Here is a 24,302-nt window from a genome sequence, read left to right on the forward strand (position 1 = left end):
GCTAACTTTGTAGCTCCTGGCCCCCGGTGTAATTTAGAGCAGCTTCACGCCGGCTATAAGTTCACATTCCCAAATTGCCCTAGTGTAGGGGAATGTCACCCACATCTCTTTTCCTCCAACCACACCCTCTGCATTGGAGGCTGGGAAAGGATGGCACAGAACAGGCTACGCTGGCTCTAATAGCCTAATGCCACCACGATTTCAGATCTGCCAGGTTAGCCACTGGAGCAGCGCAAAGCAGCCAAAACAGGGCTGAGGTGGTGGCTCGGTTATTTCAAGGTGAGCTTTGGCTGGCCTACAATACAGCTTTGGGCCCAAGGTATTTCACGTTACATGAATTGTACTCCCACGTTTTACATTAAAGGGTAGCTCATTTTTCCATTATTCCTGTTATTAGGACATGGTGCACTAAGCATTGCCCACACACATGAGAAGAGACAATCCCGGCTCCAAGGAGTCCGTGTCCAGCCTCTATGTGCTGTTAGTGCAATTCCAAAAATAATTTAGGAACCTGTGGCCAGATTCTGCCTTTGGCTGCATGGGCAGGGAAGCCCACAAGGGCAGGGCATGTGTATCTGAGAGCAACAATAATCCTTAGAAACAACCAGAATTTAGCACCTCCCCCCCCCCACCTTTTCCCTAAGCATCTTCAAGTCCTCTCCAAACAGGTCTAATCCTTCGCCTAGTGGACGTGGGCCACTCAGTGTGAGGTCGGAGTGAACACCTGCACCAGTAAGGATCGGTCTCAAAACCAAGGCTTGACAGGATTCAATCCTCCCACCATCACTGTCATTCCCCATGAGGAAAGCCATGGCACAAAGGGCCTGATCCTTCTTCACACTGAAATCAACAGCAAAACTCCCATCTACCTCATTCTATCTTAGCTACTTATCTGGCCACCATTACCGTGGTATGGGAGCACCTAACACTCTCTAATGTATTTATCCTTGCAACATCTCTGTGAGGTAGGGCAGTGCTAGCATATCCCTTGTATAGAGGGAGCTGAGGCACTGAGAGACCAAGTGACGTGTCCAAGAGCTCCCAAAGGGAACCCATTGCAGATCAGAGAACTGAGCCCAGGTCAGCACTCTGACAACTGTACCAGCCCTTCCCCAATAAGACAGCAGTGCTTTTACCTCTCTGCACGAGATAAGCCAGGATTTGAACCTGTGTTCACCTGTGCAGAAAGCAGCAGCGTTTCCATCTTACCAGATCACTGCATTGGGTTAGCAGAAGGAGATCCAGACAGATTAAATGAGTTGCCCAAGGTCCCACACCGAGGAAAGCACTTAAGCATGTAATTCAGTGCTTTCCTGAAGCGGGGTCCAAATTAATGACAGAGCCAGGGAAGAGTAACTGGGAGACCTGATTTCCAGTCCCCTATTTTTTACACTAGATAACATTTCTTTCATCTGGTAAACACCAGTTCAAGCATAACTCGGGTTCTTGTATGTTTCATTCCCAGTCTCTCTCTACTGAAGTGACGTTTGACAAATTCTCCTCGTCTGTCTATAATAAAAATTGAAGCACACTGGAGCTACATTTCTAGTTCGTTTACTGGACATTACACAATTAATCCTCCATAATGCTCCCAACTGCAAGCATGGCAGCAAACAAACCATGAAAGATCCTAATCAATGTTGCTTTGGAATATCCGCTTTGGTATATAACGTGCAATGCTGCTTCTCTATCCATGGCGTGGGGCTGCTATGAAAACAGAGCAAGCTATCACTTGCACGGAAAGGAGCTGGGAGTGAATTATGAAAGTAATTCCCTGGCAAGTGTAATTATTTTTCTCCACATACGCTGCACTATGTATCGCAGGTTCTCAGGAAGTTTCAGCTGAATATAACGGACGCGCTTTTGGCCTCAGCCGCAAGAATAGCAGAGCACTTCCGCTAAAAACGGAGATTCTTGTTTACACGCATTAATAACCTCTTCTCCATTAATGAATTGCATTCATACTGTCATCCATTAAGGAGGTGCTCTGAGGTCTCTCCATTTAGAACACTAGCTTCTCCTGATGACTATTGTTATGCAGCCCATAAATAAAGCTAGTATTTCCCCTTCATATTTGATGCTCTGCAATTAAGTCTGCTAAATGGGCTGCACAGGCCTGGTTTACGGTAAGTGATTTATCTTGGAACATAGGGGACACATAGGAATTGCCATAGTGGAGCAGTGCAGTGATCCAACTAGTTCAATTTCTGATGGTGCCCAACCCCTGATGCTTTGGTGGACTAAAACAAGCTATTTCCGATCCCCAGGAACTTAATGGATGACTAGTATCCTGAAACATGAGGCTTCATATCCCTCATAAAGGCTGGTCCCATTTATGAATGCAATGGTGATTCTTCAACTGATAAATCGTATCATCTTGATTAATAGATTTATCAATTCCAAGGCCAGAAGGGACCATCGTGATCATCTAGTCTGACCTCCTGTCTAACAGAGGCTAGAGAACTGCCCCACAATAATTCCTAGAGCAGATCTTTTAGAAAAACATCTAGGCTTGATTTAAAGATTGTCAGAAATGGAGAATCCACCATGATCCTTGGTCAAGTGTTCCAATGGTTAATTACTCTCACCTTTAAAAATCTAAACCTTATTTCCAGTCTGCATTTGTCTAGCTTCAACTTCCAGCCATTGGAGTGTGTTAGATCTTTCTCTGCTAGATTGACAAGCCCATTGTCAAATGTTTGTTCCCAAATGTATAGCTCTCATGGTGGCTTGATGATGACTGTCTCAATACAGTATTTGATGGGATAAACACCTAGGAGGGAGAGGAATTGTCCCAGATGATAGAAAGGGTTAACAGGATACAATTAATATGGGGAGAATATAGGCTGAAAATCAAGAAAACTTCCTGATGGCAAAATGTGCTACTCTGTGGAATAGTCTATGTTCTGCACCATGATTCTCTGATGTTATAGTACCAATGCCCTGTTTCCTTCCTGGAAGGCCTTAGAGTGGGAATATTCCCTTTGGAACAGATCTGAAATCCTGAACCAGCAGAGGTCTGGAGGCATGGGGCTCTTTTCCTGAGAGAGCAGGGTTGACTTTGCTTTGCTCTACAGCAACATTTCCTAGTCTGTCGGAAGTAGCACTCGCTGTGCTCAGGCCAGAGTTGCAAAGCTGTACCAAGTGAGTGGTGATCTCTGAGGATGAAGCATATCTTGCATCCCTGTGCCATACGAGGCTAGTCCTAAATCTCTTATCTCAACTGGGTTGCCTTCCCCTAGGAAGGGCCCATCCTGCCTTGGTTTGTATCACAAAGTGTCAGATCCAGATGGCATTTGTGGGTGGCTTTGGAGAACTTGGGCCAGGTGATCCAAAACCAAGAGGAGAAAATGTTTTGGTTTCTTTACATAGACTGCCCCTAGTTGTAGAGCTTTCAGGTAGTGGAATGAAAATGAGCCTTAGGGGGTAGACTAATGGTTAACTAGGCAAATCATCATTATTTATTATTAGCAGCATTAATTTTTAATTGCCTTCCTCTAAAACATCCATTGAATATTGTCCACTGATACTGGCCTGTTGCTGAACTAGATGGCTCAGCGGTCCAATACAGTCCAGCAAATCCTTTTTCTCATTAGGAACTGTAAAATAACCTAAACTTTCCAGTAATGTTTGGTTCACCGGGCATGCACCACTCATCTGTGAGTCACTGCTTGCCAGACAGGCTGCTTTCACTGTCTTATCAAGGAACACATTAGCAGGGGCGGTTCTCCCAATCATGGGAATGCACAGCCCTTGCTGCCATTCACAGGACCCACCACAGATGGACCCAGAGACACCGGTAACATTGTTCTGGGGACATTCATGCTGGGTGATGTATAACTGTGGAAAAGGCACCTTGATTCTGGGGGGCCTGTTTTACCTCCACAGGATATAAATACTTCTGCTGACTCAAAAGCTGTCACTCATGGCCAGCATGACAGAGATCCTAAGAGTTTTAGGTCACCTGACTCCTGCACTTTGCAAAAATGCTTCAGATCTTCCCTGAAAAGTTAAGAGTCTCCTTAATTCTCCCCTTTCCTCTCCTCCCCATTCCTCAAAGAAAAAATGGAAGGCCTGATTCTGCCATTGTTACTCACCCAGACTAGCATCTTATACCCCTCATTGATGTTGATGGGACTACTTGCAAGATAAAGTCCTACTCAGTGTGAGTAACTGTGGCAGAATCCAACCCTGATTCCTCTTGCAAAGTGATTCTAAAAGCAGTTTCTAGCCATGTAGGCCACTTCAATCCTCTGCAAAGATAAAAATGTAATATCTCCCCAGGGGATTGAATATCTACAAAGTAATATCTACTCAGGGGTTGGATTTTCCCCTACTTCCCCACTGTCCTGTGTTACAAATTAACTCCCAAATCAATGTAAGTTACTCATAGTTTGTGGGGCACAGGAAGAGAGGGACAAACCAAGCCTCTGGCTGGTTGAATTCAAGAAGATGTAAAAATGATTTACAGACTTTCTAAAACACTGTGTCTCTCTCCCCTTTCCGTACTTCCCCTCCAAACTGACATCTGAGGTTTGGTTCTGCGTTCACACTGCTGTAAATCAGGAGTAATTTCCACTAGTGAAAAGCTAGCGTAACTGAGATCAGGATAAGGCTCATGGCTATTTTGCCCAGTAGTTCTAACCCAGCACCGTTTGACTCAATTTACCAGCTGAGGACTCAATCCTGCAAATATTGAGCTTCTGTTGATGTAAATAGGAGGTTTATCAATTATGCAACTGAAATCTGCAGTGTGGTCAGAAACCAGTATTTTACCCAATAGAGCTAAGTCCTAATAATGAGGATGTCCACCTAAAAACTGGTGATATGATATGGTCCAAGATTTGCAAACCTATGTCCTGACTCAAGAAACAATTTAAAGTCACAGACTGAACGATTTTTAAACTACAAGGGACCATTATGATCTTCTAGTCTGACCTCCTGAATAACAGAAGCTAGACAATCTCATCCAGTAAACACAGGCTTGTGTCCCACTGAGCTCAATGGAACTTGAGCACATGTCTAAAGTTAAGCACGTGCTCAAGTGTTTTCCTGACTCAGGGCTCTAGTGAGCTGGGAAAGTGTAAGCAAATTTGCTCCCACAAAAAATCCAGAGTCAATAAAAATTCAGCTTGGCTTCCACGCTGCAGATCATGTCCTGAAAGGCCAGTGGACTGGAGTTTGTTTGGGATCACATAGCACAAACAAGGGGAAGAAGTTTGTTAAATTGGCCCCAAACCTTTTGTTACTCAAGTCCTTCCTGCCTGTTCATACATGCCTGCTTTGACATTTGCTTTATGACTAATCCTACCAGGTAAGTCTGTCTGCCTTTCATCACATCCATTGTCTTTTTAATGCACCCATCATCACAGCATTTAGATGCCCTGCACACCCGTTAAGAAAGGCTGAGATGGATGCACACGTTGAACCGCCACCCTGTGCATCATTTTCTTAATCCTGTTGCTTTATCTCCAGGGTCACTTCTGCAGTCACTGATCTTTGAGTAGTCCTTGTGGCACCTTAGGGCTTGGCTACACTTGCAAGTTGCAGCGCTGGTAGAGGCTTTCCAGCGCTGCAATTAGTAACCGTCCACACCTGCAAGGCACATCCAGCGCTGCAACCCCCTGGCTGCAGTGCTGGCTGTACACCTGGCCAGGTTGGGGTGTAACGATTGCAGCGCTGGTGATCCAGCGCTGCTCATCAAGTGTGGACACACACCAGCGCTTTTATTGGCCTCCAGGGAATAAGGAGATATCCCAGAATGCTTTTAACTAAATTACTCTCTTTGTTTTGTTATGCAGCCTCTCTTTGTTTTGTTGTGAACTCCGATCGGAGCTCCGTTGAACTGCTTATCTAAAAAACAAACACTGATCACAGCAAACAGGAGCTATCTGTACCTGGCTGTGAACGATCAAATGAGAGGCAAGCAGTTTGCTTGACAGAGAAACAGCGTTGGATGCAGGCTGTTTGCAATTAAGACTAAGGGTTCGCGAACATTTTGTGATTTTTCAATCCAGGGAAGCTAACACACAGTGTTGGCTCCAAAAATCCACTCTCTCTATCTTCCCCGCTCCCTGTCACAGTACACCACCCTCCACCCCCCTCTTTTGAAAAGCACGTTGTTGCCACTTGAATGCTGGGATAGCTGCCCATAATGCAGCACTCCCAACAGCACTGTAAATGCTGCAAATGTGGCCACACACCAGCGCTGGTAGCTGTGAGTGTGGCCACACACCAGCGCTGGCCCTGCACAGCTGCACGACCAGCGCTGTAACTCCCAGCGCTGCAACTTTCAAGTGTAGCTGTTAGGCCTGAATAAAGATGTAGCACAAAACCAGTTATGCCAACCTGACTGAAGTCAGGCTAACAGAGGTTTCTGGGTAATCCCAGAGTGGAAAAGTACTGAGAAGCAGCATTGTTTCACAAAGCCCTGGAAAACGTGAGATAAACCAGAGATTGCATTCCTGGCATAGCATCAGCTGTGCTAAGGACAGTGTTTAAAGAACTGATAAGAAACTCTAGCATCCCACGGTTCAGATTCTAACTCTCTGGTTGAGTTATAGGTTTGTTTAAAACTCCCCTGTATTTCTAACTTTTGGGGTTTTGTTAAGATATAATTAATAATCTAAAGTTGTAGACATAAAGTCTAGGCATGTGTGTATATTAAAAGTGTCTAGTTTTAAGTTGTTAAACAAAGGGGGGTGGGTTTTGCTCAAGTGAGTGATGTATGATGTAATAAAACCGTCTATATAGGCTAATGCTAAGCTGTAAAGAGAGGCTGGTTCTCACTGGAGACGAGCTGCCCTTTATTGATGCGTGCACTTGTCAATAAAGAGCTTTTGATTGGACCTTGCTGGTGTTGCCTGTCTCTCTGTGATCAGACAACGAATTTCGCTGTCGGGGTTAAAGTCCCCAACATAGCCAAGCCCTCAGAGACTAACAAATTTATTTGGGTATAAGCTTTCATGGGCTAAAACCCACTTTTAGCCCACAAAAGCTTATGCCCAAATAAATTTGTTAGTCTCTAAGGTGCCACAAGAACTCCCCATTGTTTTTGCTGATACAGACTCACACGGCTACCCCTCTGAAACCTGCTCATCCTATCTCCAGTAATCATAGGCGGCGAGTTGCATACCCATGTGGTGCTCAGGTACCAGCAATATTCAGAACCAGTGGCCCAGCTCCAGCAATACGTGGAGCCGGGTGGCCCCCCCACCTGCAGCCCCCCCACGCCTCCCCCAAGTGTTCCACGGCCCCGACTTGCTGCCCCCGGGCCCTGCCCCCCACTCGTCTTTCCCGGGCCTGGGAGCAGAGAATCACTCACTGTCTCTTCCCTGAGCAGCTCCATGTTGCCTCCCAGCAACTGCTGCCGCAGAGTCCTAGTGCCTCCCATCTCCATGGCCAGGACAGACTGACTCTGAGTCTCCCCTGCCCCCTCAAACCCTTCCCTTTCTCGGCAGGACCCTCAAGCAGCACAGGGGGCCCCCCTCTGCCCGCAGTCACCACTCCTGCTCCATGCAAGGTGGCAGCCCCGTCCCTCACCCCCAGTGAGGCTACAGTGACAGTGTGCTGATGGGGGGCAGGAAAGGGGGGCTCCTCCCCCAGAGCTTGCTGCTGCCGGCAGGGAAAGGGCTGGGGGGAATCCTCCTCTCTGGCCCCTGTCCCAGAGCAGCCTGCCTGCACCCCAAACTCATCCCCAGCTCTGCCCCACCCCAGAGCCCCCCCACCGCACCCTCAACCCTCTACCCTAGTCCTGAGCCCCTCCAGCCCCCCAAACACCTTATCCCCAGTCCCAGCCAGAGCCCTCATCCCCCTGCACTCTAACCCTCTGCCTTAGCCCCAAGCCCCTCCAGCCCCCCAAACACCTTATCCTCAATCCCAGCCACAGCCCTCATCTCCCACACTCTTGCCCTGAGTCCCTCCCACACCCCAAACCCCTCATCTGCAGCCACACCCCACACCCTTCACCCCTGCACCCCATCTCTCTGCACCCCTCCCATCCCCAAACTCCCTCCCAGAGCCTGCATCCTGCACCCCAATCCCCTGCCCCAGCCTAGGGTCTGCACCCCAGACCTCCTCCCTCACTCAAACTCCCACCCAGAGCCTTGGGCAGGTGGGGGCAGAGTTTGGGGTTGGGGCGGAGTTTGGGCGGGGGTGGGTTCTGGGCACCACCAAAATTTCTACAAACATGCCACCCATGTCAGTAATATGATGTGCCATAGCGGATGCTGACCAACCCCACCCTCTGGGAGTCTTTCCTTACTCTTTGCCATCTGACACTCCCATGGAGATCACAGCAGATATCTTAGGTCAGGGAGAGAGCTGTGTTCTTCTCTGAGATACACCTTTGTTGTGTATCACTTCCACATGCTCCTCTACCTGCACAGCCCCTTCCCACACCGTGTGGATTGCAGTCAGTGCTGCAGAGAAAGGGAACACACTGGAGGTGGAAAGGAGCAGTGTGGGGGAAAGGTGACGATGTTTTGCGTGTGATCACCATGAAGGGGACGCTACAATTATTTTCCAAGGGCTAGAAATCAACCCTATCACATCAAACAACAACCACCAACCCCCATACACAGACAATAGAATACAATGCTCCCCAAAAGGTAACTGTACAAAAATGTATCCTATGCTCAAAGCAGCATCTCAGGTCACTAGTTCATCTCTGTGACTGGCAATGTCGTGACATACCAGGCAGAACAGACCCTTCCTAGCCCTCCCCCTAAAGACAGATATGCAAATCCACCCTGGATTTCTTAAGTAACACCATTCTGCAGTAGCCCAGGGCTCCTAGCCATGCTTAGGACTTTCCCCTGTGCACGGCAGTAAATATTAGTCATGCGTCTGAGCCATTAAATCTGGGTTTGGGTGCAAACTTCTCCAAAGTTTGTGTGGGAAGGGAATGCTCAGGTACCTTAGCTTTAGTTCTGACCTGTCTCAATTCAAAGCACATATTTGGAGCCAAGTTCAGGGAGCCAGTCCCCAGCCTGAGTAGCTGACTGTATATTGTGTGTCTCCGCAGGAAACTAGGGAAAAGGAATCCTCCTGCCCGGAGGCCCTGGGTCTGCTCCAGGGAGGCTGTTACAGCCCAAAGGATGAAGTCAACCTCCATAGCCCCAACCTGCCACTGCTGCCGAGGATTTGTGCAGAAGATCTGTGCAGCATCAGATCGTCTAACTTTTTATATCCTCCTGCCCAATTCCTGAGAACTGCCATGCCAGCAGCTTCTCTGGAGCTGGGGTCTGGTCCAGGGCACACCCTGTGCGACTCCTCCCAGATCCAGTCCCTGGCCCTTTGTCCGCCAGAACTACACTGGCTTCATGACTAGTGTGGATTCTGCAGCTGTAGAAGCAATGGCTGGATTTGTCCCAGAATGCCAGGCTCAGCATTAGCAAACATTAACCTGCTTTAAAACTCACCAAGGTACATTTATTGAAATGATAACACTTGCTACCAGCCCAAGTGGCACGAACACAAATCAAGAGAGTATTTTGAAGAGGACAAGGTTCAGTTTTTACTCCCAGGAGATACACTTAAACTCTGGGTAACTTTCCTTATGAAATGTATTTAATACATAGATGCACGTGGCACAGAAATGTACCACTTTGCGCTTGGCAGTATTATGGGACTTTGTGTTTTTTAAATCTATAAATTGAATTCACCCTGGTTACACCCATAGCCTTATAAATTGCTAGGCAAAGAACAGCTAATGGATCAGCTGGTAATTTATTTTTAAAAGATGCACACTGTGGCATTTTGACAACACTAAGGGGTGTGGGTACGGAGTGTTCCCATCTCAATGCATGTGCCTGAAGTAATGGGAAATTACTTTTGTAGATCCTCACACACTGACAAGCAATGTAATTCTTTAGCGAGGTCCTGCCACGCAGAAAGATAAAGATTGGGGTTTACACAGAGATCTGCTGCAAAAGCAACTGCACACAGAGAACGGGTGGGGCGCTCAGTAATAGTTCCAGGTAATGTATAATGCAAAAGGACATGAATAACTAATTTATTAGTATAAATCTGAATCTAAAAACAATGCATGCAAAGTACATCTTAAAGGGCCAACTCCTGTTTGCCTTACTCCTGTGAGTAAAGCCACTGACTGCACTAGGACTAGCTGCTAGAGTACAGAGAGCAGGCTTTGACTCTGCAAACTATTCAGTTAAGGACCCAGTACTGCACCTGTTCCTCCCCATCAACGTCAGAGGGGTTAACCGCATGAGTGCAGAGAGGCAGGATTTGGCTTTTCATGAGAGCAGGCCCTTTAATCTGAAAAATCCACTTTTGTCCTTCACTCCACATTTAAACAAAGAGACTCTTTACCTTTCAGAGAAGCGACGTGTGATAAAGCTTGAGCATAGGTGGCTGTGTTGAGAAGAGTCCCAGGTAGACATGAGGGGAAGAAAGGCCCGGTGGGGCCAACTGATCGGCTTAGGCTGACAGAGAAGAGAAAGTAACTTAGAAAAAACAGAATTGTTTGATTCAAGACATCAGTGAGTGTGTGTGTGTACATCTAGAGAGAGAAATTGTTAATGCATTCATTCCCCTTACCTCTGCTGAACCTCTAGGCTCTCCTTCTTGTTCCTAGTTTGATCAACCGGAGAGGGGGAATTTAAATTTCTCACTGGGGGTGCCACCTCAGTCATTGTTTCTTTAGAGCCTTCCTGGTCTGATGCACCTCGTTCCGTCTTCCTCCATTTAGCCCTTCGATTTTGGAACCATACCTAAAAGAGGAGAGAAATCGATGATGAATGCCCTGTTTAACCAGACATGAAGCAATAAAGCTGCTTGTGAATTACTATTTCAGTAGAGATAGCTGTCTGAAGCTTGCCTAAAACTTCTCCTTTTCTCTTGTGGAACAATCAAGTGTGTCCTCACAGGATTTTTGCTAAGCCCTTACAAACACAGTTACTTCTGTCTCTGAAAACCAAACTGTGTTTAAAAACACTCAATAGGAATATTTTTAATGACAATTTTCTTCAATAGCAAGGCCCAAATCCAACACAGTGCCCCTACTGACCAACACCCATCAGCAGGTGCTTAACTTTAATTCCCATTGATGTCTTTGGGACTTAAGCATGTGACTACAATTAAGCGCATGCCAAAGTGTGGGATAGATGCACATAAGGACTTGTCTAAGTACTTGGATGATTTCAGACCTAAATCCATACTAAGTTTCAGTTAGGATCAAAGAAGTCAGTCATGAAAACGTCCATGAGAGGTCATTTTCTCCATCCAGTTTCTAGTGGTGGGATATTGCCTACAGTATATTCTCTGGCATTGTTGCCTACAGTAAATGTCTCAAGGGATGGTAGATTATCATTGCAGAAGATTATTCCAGTCTAACAGATCTCACTGTCTGAAACTTTTTCCTGACATTCAGCCTAAACATTCATGTTCTTAATTTCATTCCATTATTCCTAGTTCTCCCCTTCCCATCCCCATATCATTCTTCTCCCCCCTGGGTGTTTACATCCTTCAAATAGTTAGGCAGGTTGAAAATGCTGAAAACCCCCCTTGAGCCATGGGGCAGGAAATGCACCTCATGATGACAGAATGGCCAGCATTGTTATTATAATTATTATTCTCCTACAACTTCATTTTTATTTAGCTAGCTTTTAATTGCATGTATCAGCAAACCTTGAATAATGATTTTATCTATATTCTAAATTTAGGGCAGTTAAATGCAAAGCAAAATGCAGACACTTTCTTGCGTCTTAATTGAATGAAGGTCACAGCTATAACAACATTTAATTGAGCTATTTTTCATTATCATATTTTAATGACTTTGCACTGACAGTTGCCTGCTTCTGAGGAAAGAGCATGATGAAGTCGTTTATTTCCCTATTTAGTTATTGTTTGACAACATCATCTTCGATTAAGACTCTGCTTTATAGCACATTAATCATATTTGAATGAGCAAGGGGTATAAATGTAAACATATCTCCCATCCTCTGTGTTTCCCCATGTCCCTGCATGAAAGCAGACTAAACAAATGCTTGCATCTATTGTCTGTTTGCATAATAGCCAACAACAAGGCTAAACACCAGTCTTCAGCAATCTAATTGTCACCACCCCTATCTCACCCTTGCACCTTCCAGAGAGAAGTTATGATCTTCCACTTCTGAATGCTCAATAATTGTCCCATTTATCTCAATTTGCAGTTCAGTCTTTAGGCACCAATAGCCAAAATGGCATTATTTAAACAAAAAAGAAAAAAAAAAGACAGCACCTACAATGCACTGGCAAAAGGAGATTTTCATTTCCAAATAATAATCAGTTTAATTTGCCTGTATATGACCAATGATTCATGTTCAGATTTAATAATCAGGATCGCATAATCTGATTATAGGAGAAATAATTTGTTTACAATCCCCTATTTACTGCGGTGAATTCCATTATCGCTCTTCAGCCATTGGGTTTTAAGAGATACTAACATGACCCTAGGGAACAAAAGGCAAGCTATTATATTTCCTACAATTAGATCTTTGCATAGTCTTAACCCGGAGCACCTACATTGGGGGAAAAAACAGCATGCAGAAAAGCTCCATAAATAAAATGAATACATAATTGTGCTCAAAGAATGGCTTGAAAACCAGCGGTGGATGCTTGCAAAGCTATATGCATCCATCTCATGCGACTGCAGGACTGCAGCTCTCAGCAGAGTTTGAAAACACTTAAATAAAGTTAATCTATGGATCTGGGGAAATTTTTTAAGAAGTGGTGTTTGTGGGCCGTGCTAATTATGGGATCAAATTAAAGGTGTTTAAATAGCATTGCAAGCTTTTTAAATCCACCTAAATGCAGCATTTTGAAAGTAGTGGAAGGGGAGGAAAGTTAAAGTGGTGCAGAAGGGTTTCTATTCTGGCAACTGGACTCCTGCAATTGACTAGCCCCGTTGCTTGGTAGTGGTCATAGCTGCTTTGGAGAATCACGTCTCAGCTCTTTTTTTTTATTTTTTCCAAAGCAAGGAAATGGATGTGCATTGATGTAATTTAGTACCTTAGAGACGCGGACAAATTAGTGTAGAACATTATCACTAGTTAATTATGAATGACCGATTAATCAACCTAATCTAATATTCCACATTATGTTGATGTTATTAAAGTGCATCATGAAAATGACAGATCGTCTTCATTTGCTTTCTTTGGCCAAATGTGCACTCTGCAATCATGATGTCAAAAGGGAAAAAAAAAGTTTGCCAGTTTTAATATCAGAGTTAAATAATTCACCAGAATGTTTACCTGCACCCTGGCTTCTGTGAGGTTGATTTTCATGGCCAGCTCTTCTCTAGTGAACACATCGGGGTAGTGGGTTTGAGCAAAAACTGCTTCCAGTGCCTCCAGCTGGTTAAAGGACGAGAGGAAATATCTATCAAGAGGAGGGGTTTGGGTTTGCTGTCTGTCTGAGTTGCTGGGGTTTATCCACGCTGGTAAAGGGGGGATCTCTGGATGTTGTGTTCCCCACAGCACAGCCACAGGGCAGACTGAGCCAGGCCGGTCAGGCTGTACCTTGCGGGCTGTAGGCAGCAAACTCTGGCTCAGCTGGATCCAAGGGGCTTTCTGCGCTCTGCGGGGAGGGGCAGGGGTGAGCCTGCCGGGACAGGGAAGGGAAGGGGGCGCCCCTACCTGCTGCAGGGTGAACGTGGTTCTGTTTCTGCGTTGTTTCCTGCGTAAGAAGCCATCGTCAAAGTCTCCCGTGGAGTGGCCTCCGAAGGGGGCAGAACCTATGGGGGCAAGGACAGGGCAGTGCCTGAGGAATGCGTGGGGCTCTGCGTAGGTTACTGCTGGGAACCCGGCACTGCCTGCGCCCCGCAGTGCGCGGTTCCCCCTGACCAGGTTCTCCTCTGTGGTCCAGACTCGGACCTCGGTGCGGTGCAAATCCGGAGTCACTCCACTGAGGTCACCCCGGATTCACACCGGTCTGGCTGAGATCTCCAGCAGGCCCTATGTCCACTTTGCCTGTCCAATCCCAATAATACAACAACATGTACCAAACTATAAATATCCACTAAACCTCTCCATTTACCCAGCGCCAGGTGTCTGACTGCAAGGAGCAGAGGTGCTGGAAGCGGACACTCTGCTCTGAACTTCTGTTCCTGAGCGTGTTAGGGACGTGGTGCAATCAATCCATTTCACAGCAGGACTCTCCGCTGAAGTCAAGGGGCGCTGCTACCGAAACCGAGATGGCAGCACATGAGCCAGGGTGACCACTTTGGGAATAGCGAGAAGGAACAGAGGCTGCCTGCTTTCAGGCACTCAGCTCCTTACATCTGTGTTTTGTGGGTTATGTCCCTTTATTGGATGGAAGAAAGAAAAAGAAAGAAAGAAAGAAAGAAAGAAAGAAAGAAAGAAAGAAACCTATATTGAAGCGGTTTGGACGCAGAGGGGGACAGAATAGATGGCTAATGTTGTTCTGTAACTTGGGGCAGGTAGCTATTTAGGGTATTTACAAATACATATTAAATCCGAACTCTATCAGCGCATCCGTTTCATTATGATTAAATTAACCTCTCTCATTATGAACTGCATATTATTTACCTGAAAGGCTCCAGCCTGACATATAAATGTGTATTCATTTCCTGATCAACCACAATGGGTATGATCTATAGTGTAAATAGAAGTAACCACTTATAGCATGAATCTGAAATAGCAAGTGAACTTTTCACCCGACGGACTGCATTCATTCCCTTCGGTAATTTATGCTAGCGATTCAGTGGTATGTGTTTCTAAAAGATCGGCGAAACAGTTGCATGCGTGCATAGCAGCTAACTCGTAAATATTCACATTCTCTCCATTCACAATTATAAAAAGAATAAAACAAGAGGCTGTTTCATACATTATGGATGATTGAATTGCAGATGTACCTTTTATAAACAAACCAGGTATTTTAAAAATTAGAATAGTATCTGAAAAGTCCCAGATCAGTGCATTTCTATGTTTGTTAAACAACAAAACTTATTTTGTTGGAATGTTTAGAAACACTCACCCGCAAGCACTCGAAGTCACCCTAGAGCTAATGCTTTGCTTGCTAACCTCTACCCCCGAAAGCCGAATGATGTGCTGAACACTGGAGTTTATGGTTGTACAGCTCCTAGCACAACGGGGTCCTGGTCCATTATCTAGGCTCCTAGGCGCTACCGCACTAGAAATAAATTATAATAACAGGAATGCCAGCAGTCTACAGAAACTCTGAAGAGCGAGAAAATGCACCCTTTACTGGCGGTGTGATACTGATCTTAGACAGACGTTGCATTAGGGCAATATGCGTTACTGTAAAATCAACTCCTGTCCATTCTTGTACAAGGATTTTCTAACAGAAGCGGTGACGGCCCTTTCATGTTTTAGCTCAAACCCGGATGTTAAACTGAGGAAATGCCCCTTTTGTTGAGGGCTGGCGGTAGGGAGACAAACAGTCTAGATTTTAAATAATACAGTCGCCCTCACTTCAAGTATAATCTTTTTTGTTTTTATGGCCCGCGGAGTTAGTACTATCGAAATCTGGTTTTGATACTTCTTTTCCTTTCCCTTCAGTAACAACAAAGGAGCAATCAAGAGTTATTTGATCAGATGGCCCCTTTCCCAGCTAAATGTTTCTTTCCTGCGATTTTATGCATATTTTACACACGATATTGTTCTGAATGGTACTTGTTCAGAATTCACTAAACAAATTATTTAAAAATAATACGACTAATTAGTTGAACGGCATGTTGGTATTATATGGGCTACATGTAATGAGTTGCATGTTGAATACCTGTATCTGGCATGTCTTTAGGGTTCTGTATTATATGTCATCTGGCACGTGTAACTTGATAAGGAGCTGTTATAACGTGCGATAAGGAGGTGTTTTCATCTATCCTGGGCGTGCATTTTGCATGTGTATTAATTTTGGAAATAAGAACTAACCCATAAACTAAACTTTAGATACTTATAGAAAGTGAATTTTGACCCAGGAGAATGCTCTGAAAGAGGATCTATTTAAAAATAATAACTCACAGATTAATAACCGGGGGGTACCGTGTCAGTTTCTCTACTGCACATACAGATCAAATCTGCATGTCAGCAAATCATCATGCGTATTGTGTGGAAAGTTTCTCACTCCGCATGCACAGTGACTAATAATTGACTACCTCAGCCTGTTTCCTAAGCAGAGATACTAAGTAGAGAAAAGTGAGTCATTCACTAATCGATTGTCATTTAAAACAAAAACAAAACAAAATAGTTATGACACTTTTGCGTATGTGTGTGGGGGGGGGATACTAGAGAAGCATTTAGAGCTTTAAAAAAAGAGAGTTTAACTTAAATTGCCATAGTATTTTCCCCAAGTTGTTTGTTTGTTTTTAAATCACATCCTGGGAAAGCTCACGAAGAAAGAATTTATTTTGGAGGCTGTTCCGTAGGAGAGGTGCTGACAGCCTGAACTCCAGCCCATATGCCAAGCTTCTACTTCTTCGTATAAAGGGAAAACAACTTTCAGTATCTAAAGTTTCATTTTCAGGAAGGGGATTGACAAGATCCGCTTCAGGCTGATCTCTGAACACATCACGGTCGCTCTCTGAATGTGTCATTTTTTAAAAAGTCACAGCGTGTCTGTTTTTGAGCAATAAACTACATGAACAAATTGTCTGGCATGCAATGGGAGTTTTGGGGAAGCCCTGTATAAAACACTTGGCTAGCGCTGCTCCGGTTTAATAGCTGGAATATAGGGGGTGCGTGTACAAAACTGGGCACATCGAGGCTCATGATTCATCAAAACTCGGGTGAAGAGAGGGGGTATTTTCTGTCCGCGGACATCCCTGACTCTCGGTGTTTGCAGGCTAGTTCTGTAAGTGGCTGAAAGGGCGGGGGAAAAACCCTGTGCTGGGTGGAAATGTGGCAGCTGGGTAGGAACCTTCCACTGGTTATTTAATCATCGGGAAGCACATGCAAAGGACAATGGGAGAGTCAGCCCCACATGGGTTTTCCGCTCCTAAAATGAACTTTACATGAGTTGAATCTGGTTTTATTCCTAGCCTCTGAGCAGGCAAGAGGCGCCCCTCCAGCCTCGGCCCGGGCGACAGGGCAGAGCTGAGATCGGGGTTACAGTGGAATCGCAATTGCTGCAAATAACCGTAATACAAAAATAAGCCCTTTTAAAGTCCTCTCCCTTCCAGCCGCTCCGCGGCACGTTTGTAAAATAGCATTAAAGATTTATGCGGCCCCTTTGGCTACAAGGGGGGAGGGGTCCTGAAAGTGTCCCGATTACAGCCGTGAAACCAACATCTGTGCTAGGAGGGGAGGAAAGCGTTTCCTCCGTAGCCTGGGGCTGATCTGTGGGCTCTCTAGCCACAGAGGGGAGGCAGGTGGCAAAATGTCATGGGGAAGAAGGGGGGGGGGCACAACAAAAACAAGGCATTTCCAACATAAATCAAATTTAAAAAATACCCCCCCATCCCTGCCTCCATCCCGAGGCTGGAGGAAACACCAAGGGATGCGGTTCTATTTCCTCTTCGGGTAACGCGGCGCTTTTCTGCTGGTTCCCGGTGGAAGGGGAAATCAAGGAAGAAATGGCAAAATCTGCAAGGTTCACGGGGGTGCACTGCCCAGACCCCGCCCCGCCCAAAGGGAAACGCCGGTACTTACACGAATTTGTGCCACAACACTCACCCTCTAACTGCGGGGGACAGTGGAAGTAAAACATTGCCAGGAGCGGGGCAAAGGACGGCGGCTGTCCAGTGCTGCGAAACAAACACCAAAGAGTCATTCTCCTGACCGGAATAATACGGATTTTTTTTTAAACAGCCAACCTCCCCCCTCCCCTCCACACAAAACAACTACAAAGCCCAGCGACGAGATTTCATCAGGCGGCAAATAATTATTAATGAACAGACAATAAACTGAGCGCTCCTGTAGAAACTTGGTGAGTCCTCACCGCATCTCAACAGGATCAGAAAATAATCGCCTCCAATACTGTATTCAGTGATCTTAAAAGAAGAAGAGTTCATTGCTGGTGGGCAGCATTCAGAACCAACAAAAGTTTCTAAATACACTTTCTCTCTCTCTCTCTCTCTCTCCACAGATAAAACACGCACACAAAGGAGAACTACCTAGAGACACCAATTGACTGATTGTTTAAAAAAGAAGTTATTTTCCAATCTAAACTATTCTGACCCAAGTAAATAGCAGTAAAACCTTTCATTACTCTAAAGGCTGTCTTCATTTCAAGTGATCCGATCCAGTGGCAGCTGCGTTCAGTTTGGGCACCAATTTCCTTTTAAGCAAAATAACTCTTACAATGTACACAGCGTGACATCCCAAATCCGGAAGGTAAATAATAAGAAAAAAAAATTCCATACCTAAAACAGAGGTAAAAATCAGCAGTAAGATTGGGGGTGTTTTTTAATTGGAATAAGATGCTGTGAGTTGTTGGCTGCAGAGACAGAAGGGCTCTGCGGAGTTCTGGAAGTGGCCAGATGTCTTTATATCTGTCTACAGCATGCTCTGCCTCTCAGCACTTGCCTTTATAATCTCACGCATAATTGGCCTTAATCTGATTATTTCCAGCGCTGTCTACAGTGAGTAACTTGGATAGGTCTATTGGGCCCTACAAATGGCCCACGTGGTGTGTGGAGGAGGAAAAAAAAGCGTCATTTCTCAGCAAACATCAGGAATGTGAACAAAAAATCCCATTATTTTATATGCATTACGCTTTCACAGAGCTCCCCAGACCCTCTGTACATCCCCTTTGGGCTGCCCCCTTATTGATGGGAGTGGTGGGGGACCGTTAGTACTTGTGCATGGCGCGATCACACGGCATCTTCCCCTGGATGCGGAGTCTGACAAAGCGCTTGTTAATTGCCCGCGGATGGGTTTTTGGGGCCCCGCTTTGCACACGTCTTGTCTTTCCAAGCGACCGTACCAAAGCAAAGTTTGATTTTGTTCACAGCGAGGGGTCCCTGGATTTATGCTCGCTTCCCGTCTGCGGCGGGACCCTTTGCAATTACTTTTAAAATGCATCCGAGACGTAGGCTCAGCGGAGAGAGATAGCCCTTCCCTCAGCCCGGGTGAAAATTAGACTTTAAAGTACCCAGATGAAATTTTCAAGTCAGGGACGCGGGATTGGATCAAATCACATAAACTGCAAAAAAAAGCAAGTATAATGGCGCATAATTGGTTCTGTAATAGCATTACACAAGGATAATGGCCTGTTATGGCCCCCTGCACTATTAAGTGCTTCCCTGGCGTAAAGCCTTTATGATATTAAAGGGGGAATATAATGATATTTTGGTTATTAAATGCGTGTAATTAATTTATGCACCACTGAAAATAAAGTTGGTATTATGACCCACTCAAGATGCATCAGAAGATGCAAGTCAGACAACTGTTGATAAGTTCTGGTGTCTATGTTTCGTCTAGACTACTGATTTTATTTTGGAACAATTGCTTCTTGGGCAGACTACACAGATTTAATATTTTATAAACACTGTAATGTTCTGTGCAGGAACAGTAGTAAAGGCGAGCAAAGCTACAGAAGCTCCCTCAGACCTGGTGGGAGCTTAAAGACACAGCTCGTTCAAAGACAAGCAAAGGAGATGGATGTAGATTGCACAGCTGCAGAAGCAGAGATTGGTTTAAAACGAAGAGGTCTTTAGGTAGTTAGTCCACGTATATGATCCCATTAAATAAACACGAATAAGCCTTTGGAAATTCGTCTATACATCTGCTTTAAACAAGGAATGGATTTGAAAATTTCCCCAAAGAAGTGTACACAGACGAAAAGTCTGTTTCAGACTCGTTATGTGTAAAGTAGAACTAAAACAGATTGGATAAGGAATCTATCTAACACGATCATGGTATATTTAGAACCTGCACGTGTTCTATCTTCCAAAGCACTCTGACAACATATATCGGTGTTGACTTACCATCCGGGCAAGTCTCTACAGAAAACTCTATTATGAATTCGAGCTGGTTATTACAGGACCAGGCACCAATTCCTGCAACGGTCTTATCCTCAGAATAGCTGCAGAGGGTCATTTTTACCTTTAAAGAGAGAGAGAGAGAGAGAGAGAGAGAGAGAGAGAGAGAGCTCAAAGTTCAAAGCTGAATCTCCCATCTGCAGCCCCTACATCCACTGCTTTCAAACCCAATGGCAGGACTGGCACTGCAGGATCCCTATGCATGTAGACAAATGTGCCTTTTCCTTTCTCTCTGACGTCGTGTGTGTGTGAGAGAGAGGGGGAGAGGACGGGGAAGAAAGAGAAAGTGTTTTATCATAAGAACTCCTAATAAAATAATAATAACTTCATTCTGGCGCTTTCAGGCCTTGCTCTTGTCAAGGGATGCATTGCTGTTTTGGCTCCAAGTCTCACTTTCCCCAGCGGTTTAAAGTCTGCAAGTTCAGCGTATTGCAGGAGGCAGAGCTGATCAAATGGAGCAAGGGTAAGTGCTCTAAGTTGTTTTCTTTTTAAATAGAACCAGAAGGATCTCTCGCTAAGCTCCCAGTTCATAACCGGGCGAGGCTGCCTTTTCTCCAAGAAGCAGCCGTTGCAAAACCAAGCGAGATGACTAAGCAGTATATAATTCCCCCACCCCGTCGCCTGTTTAATTTTAATGCACAAAACGTATATTTGACATAATGAAAAGTTCTATCTGATTGGAGTCTTTTTCTCCAGTGGTCAAAGTCATAAAGCAGATTCAAGTGGAACGATTTATTTCAGCACCCGGGACAGCGCCTTTGGTATCACATCCAGCACAGCTCCAGCTGTAGCCCCAAACATTCCCTTCCGCCTCTTCATTATAAGATCCCTTCATTGTCGCTTCGATTTAACACTGTCAGGGATCGCGGCCGGAAAGACTATTTCTATATGTCTCAGAAACTCCACATTACCTCTTGATCGTTCTCGTTATTTTCCTCCCAAGTTAGTGCAGCTGGAAAATATCTAGGAAGTTTCAGTAAGAGGGACTATCACCTCACTATCAAAGACCAATGTTTTAAAAGTCCAAGTGTAAAATGACATTTAAGTGAGCAAAAAATATTACAGCACAGCTCGCCTTTCCCGGGAAGTCAGGCAAACATATTACTTGTGGGTAGACTTGCTCTTTTGCCGTTTGTGTTTGAATCTGATGGCAAAACTGTTTTTGTGCTGTAGGCACCCACCCCTCCTCCCCAAAGCTATCCATGGCAGACTTAGTCATTACAATAAATCCTAGACATGGATTGAACTGACCCAACAAAATCATGTTTGGAGAAAATCTTTTCCTTTGGAGATTTAAGCTTTGATTTGGCAAAGCTTTAAGAAACTCAGAGTGACCAAAGTTTGATGAAGCAGCTGCTGTCCTCTCGCTGTCATAAACACTTGCTTTCTAGGTGATGCTCAATACCTGGCCACAAAAAAAGGCTAGTAGCTAAAAGGTTATTTTACCTTAATTCATGTGCAGTAAAATGTATTTTCCAATTAACCAAATTTGCCGATTTGTCCCGCTTGGACACTCTTATAATTTATAATGTAAAAGTGTTCTTTCTTTAGCTAAAGACCAAGGTGACTGCTTTTAATTTTCTGTAACCTCTTTACACTTGATGTTCACCAGACTCATCATGTTAATTGGCTTCATATACGGATCATCAGTTTAATGAAGGAATAAATCCTATGTTGCTTTATGTCCCTCTGTTTTAACAGTGATTGCTTTAATGAAGAATGTGACGTGTTCAACATCAAAGCTGCAGGAGACATTAGAGCCTTTTTTATGATGACTGAAACGCTTATTTAAAGCTAAAACCATATTTCAAAAGGTTTTATTTAAACCACTTCCCATGGTAAACACCACTGGGTTCTCTGGCCAAGAAAAGTTTCTCTTTCCTGCAGCAATCAGACACTAAGGGTAACACACCTCTATTACATATACACAGCCTAGTCAGGTTATTAACAATATTTCTGGTCTGAATTTATAAGATTGCAGTCCTCAGTGAGTTCAAAGGGAGTTTTGCTAGAGAAAGGGTTACTCATAGGTGATGACTATCTCTCTTTGTTATCCTGTTACTGTTTCATTGTTCAGATTTTGACTAAGGTGCAGATATCTTAATTCCCATAAAAACACTCCACATTGCTAGAGTCCCTTTCTCCCAGATAGGGATCTTAGAATTGGGAGTGGGAGGGTAAAGTCTAATGAAACATAGACTAATAAGGAAGCCTGCAAATCAGAGGGAGACCATGGAAAGCAGCAATAAGGTCAAGCAGTATATAGGGATAATAGGAGCTACAGGAGGTTTAAAAGGCACAGATTAAATGCACTCTGGTAATAGTATTCTTACATCCACTGACTGTGGAAGTAAACCTTGCTTTCTCTAATGGGGATTGCATATATTTTTCTCACGTAAGGAGTGTTGTCTGGAATGAAAATATTTGCTCCACAGCTAAGGCAGCAGGCAAAATATAAGGGAAAAGTTACTGTTTCAAAGCCTGGGCCATATCATGTCCTCATGCAGAGTCCTCTTCCTGCCCCCCAAAGGTATTCACAGAGCCCCAGATAGCTCCTGAGGAACCTGGTGTCTGAGGGAGCCAACTTTGCCTCCCTAGGAAGCGTTGTTCTTAGATCCTCCAGGGAATGCTCAGTGCAGAGTTCACAGCCTTCCATTCCATGTTCTGAGATCCTCAGAGAAATCAGGCAGAGTCTGGCATCTGTAGATGGCTGGGACACTAGTTCAGAGCGTTAGCTCCATCTCAATGGCAACACGTCTCCACCTGGAGCCCCGCCTTTACCCTTCCTTACCTAGCCCCATGTGATAGCAGAGATCAAGGCTCCACAGGGATGAACGGTGACCGAGTCAGCATAACTCCCAAGAAGTATGTCCCCATGGGTTTGCTCTGGCTGACAACATACAAAGCAACTCTCTGCTGGTCATGTTCTCACCCCACCCAGCTGTGCCCCAAGGCAGGGTTAATGAGGAATGGTTTCCAAAGGGTCAGTAAAGGGTGAGATCTATCCATGTATGGTAGTCCTCTGCTCCCCACTACCATAGTATCTGAGCTGGGCAGAGGCTTTAACATATTGATCTTGACAACACCCCTAAGAGGCAGGGCAGGGATATTTTCCCCCATTGTACCCATAGGGAACGGAGGCACAGAGAGGCTAAGCAGCCCACCCAAGGTCACACAGGGACTCTGTGGCAGAGCATGGAATTGAACCCAGGTCTCCTGAGTTAGCACCCTAACTACTGGACCATCCTTCCTCTAGGTGAGGCTAAGTTGGCTCCCTTGATACCAGCAGGTTTGTGGCAAGTTTAGCAGGCTTTCCCCTACTTAACTCTCCTTTGCACCTAATGGCGGAAGGTGGCATTGTTTGCTTTAGAATTTCCACATTTCCCTGTAACTGTTTATGGCCTAAACCCTAAAATATGCCCTGAGCAATGAGAAAATTGAGAGCTGCAGAGCTGACGGTTAGAGATCACCAGAGGCCTTGAATACTGAAAGACTCATGAGATTTACAGATTTAGGGCCAGATCCTGTAACTCATTTCTCACTTGAGTAGTCCATATTCAGACATCTAGTCTTATTAATGTCAGTGGAATCATTCTGTCAATGACTGGGACATGGATAGTCATGCCTATTGGTTAGAGCAGGAGTCAGTAGCCAGGAGTAGGAGGCCAGAACTGGAATCAGAGGCCAGATGCCAGAGCCGAGGGTCAGGACCAAAGTGAGGAATCAGAGCTGAGGGTCACAGCCAGGTTTCCTGCCGTGAGGAATGGCTGGGTCCAAGCCAGGAGCAGGGCTAGGAACAAGCAAGAACTATCATAGCCACGGGCAAACACTTTGGGCAGCCATTGACCCTTTACTGCTGCTGCTGGGCTTTAGAGACAGCCTGCTGACTCCTCCCACCAATCAGGCATTGTAGCCAATCAAGAAGCCTTTCACAGGCCATCTGTGCTCATTAGTTTGCCTGGAGACTGGATTTGCTACAGGTCCTGATTCCCGACTGTGAGGCTAGAGTTTGCAGGGCTAGGTCCATAGACTTGACACCAGTTTCATTATAATTTATCCCAGCTTTGCTGTTTGACGTACTTAGTACTCACATGGAGGAATCATTGAAGCTAGTATTTTCAAACCAGAGGGCCTAATTTAGGTGCCTATTTTTATATTTAGGCTCCTAAATAAGTAACCTCCTTCTTAGAGATGCTGAATGTTCTCAGTGGTCACTGATGTATTGGGGAGCTCTTATCAGCTCTGAAAAACAAGGTACTTATTTAGGCATCCAACTATCAGCAGCTGAATTTGGAAAATTTTGACCTTTCTGTATATTTGTAAATCTTACCAACACACA

General features: G+C 45.0%; 1 protein-coding gene across 5 annotated transcripts in view; it reads right to left on the minus strand.

The window, feature by feature from the left end:
* The window catches only part of DRGX (dorsal root ganglia homeobox), a 47,016-nt gene that overhangs the window by 13,487 nt on the left and 9,227 nt on the right, over positions 1 to 24,302 (minus strand). Inside the window, exons 1-6 of one of the 5 annotated variants that reach the window (XM_045022864.1) lie at positions 19,910 to 19,916; positions 17,655 to 17,725; positions 13,638 to 13,735; positions 13,254 to 13,355; positions 10,561 to 10,733; positions 10,333 to 10,445 (exon numbers count right to left, since the gene is read on the minus strand). In XM_045022864.1, coding sequence (XP_044878799.1) covers positions 10,333 to 10,445; positions 10,561 to 10,733; positions 13,254 to 13,355; positions 13,638 to 13,735; positions 17,655 to 17,688 — 520 coding nt within the window. In that variant the 5' untranslated portion in view covers positions 17,689 to 17,725; positions 19,910 to 19,916. Of the gene's footprint in view, positions 1 to 10,332; positions 10,446 to 10,560; positions 10,734 to 13,253; positions 13,356 to 13,637; positions 13,736 to 17,630; positions 17,726 to 18,189; positions 18,470 to 19,909; positions 19,917 to 24,302 lie in introns of those variants that run through there. The other 4 variants (XM_045022863.1, XM_045022859.1, XM_045022860.1 and 1 more) reach the window with 4 other exon arrangements.

Source organism: Mauremys mutica, chromosome 7 (genome assembly GCF_020497125.1).
Source record: "Mauremys mutica isolate MM-2020 ecotype Southern chromosome 7, ASM2049712v1, whole genome shotgun sequence".
Classification (NCBI taxonomy): domain Eukaryota; kingdom Metazoa; phylum Chordata; order Testudines; family Geoemydidae; genus Mauremys; species Mauremys mutica.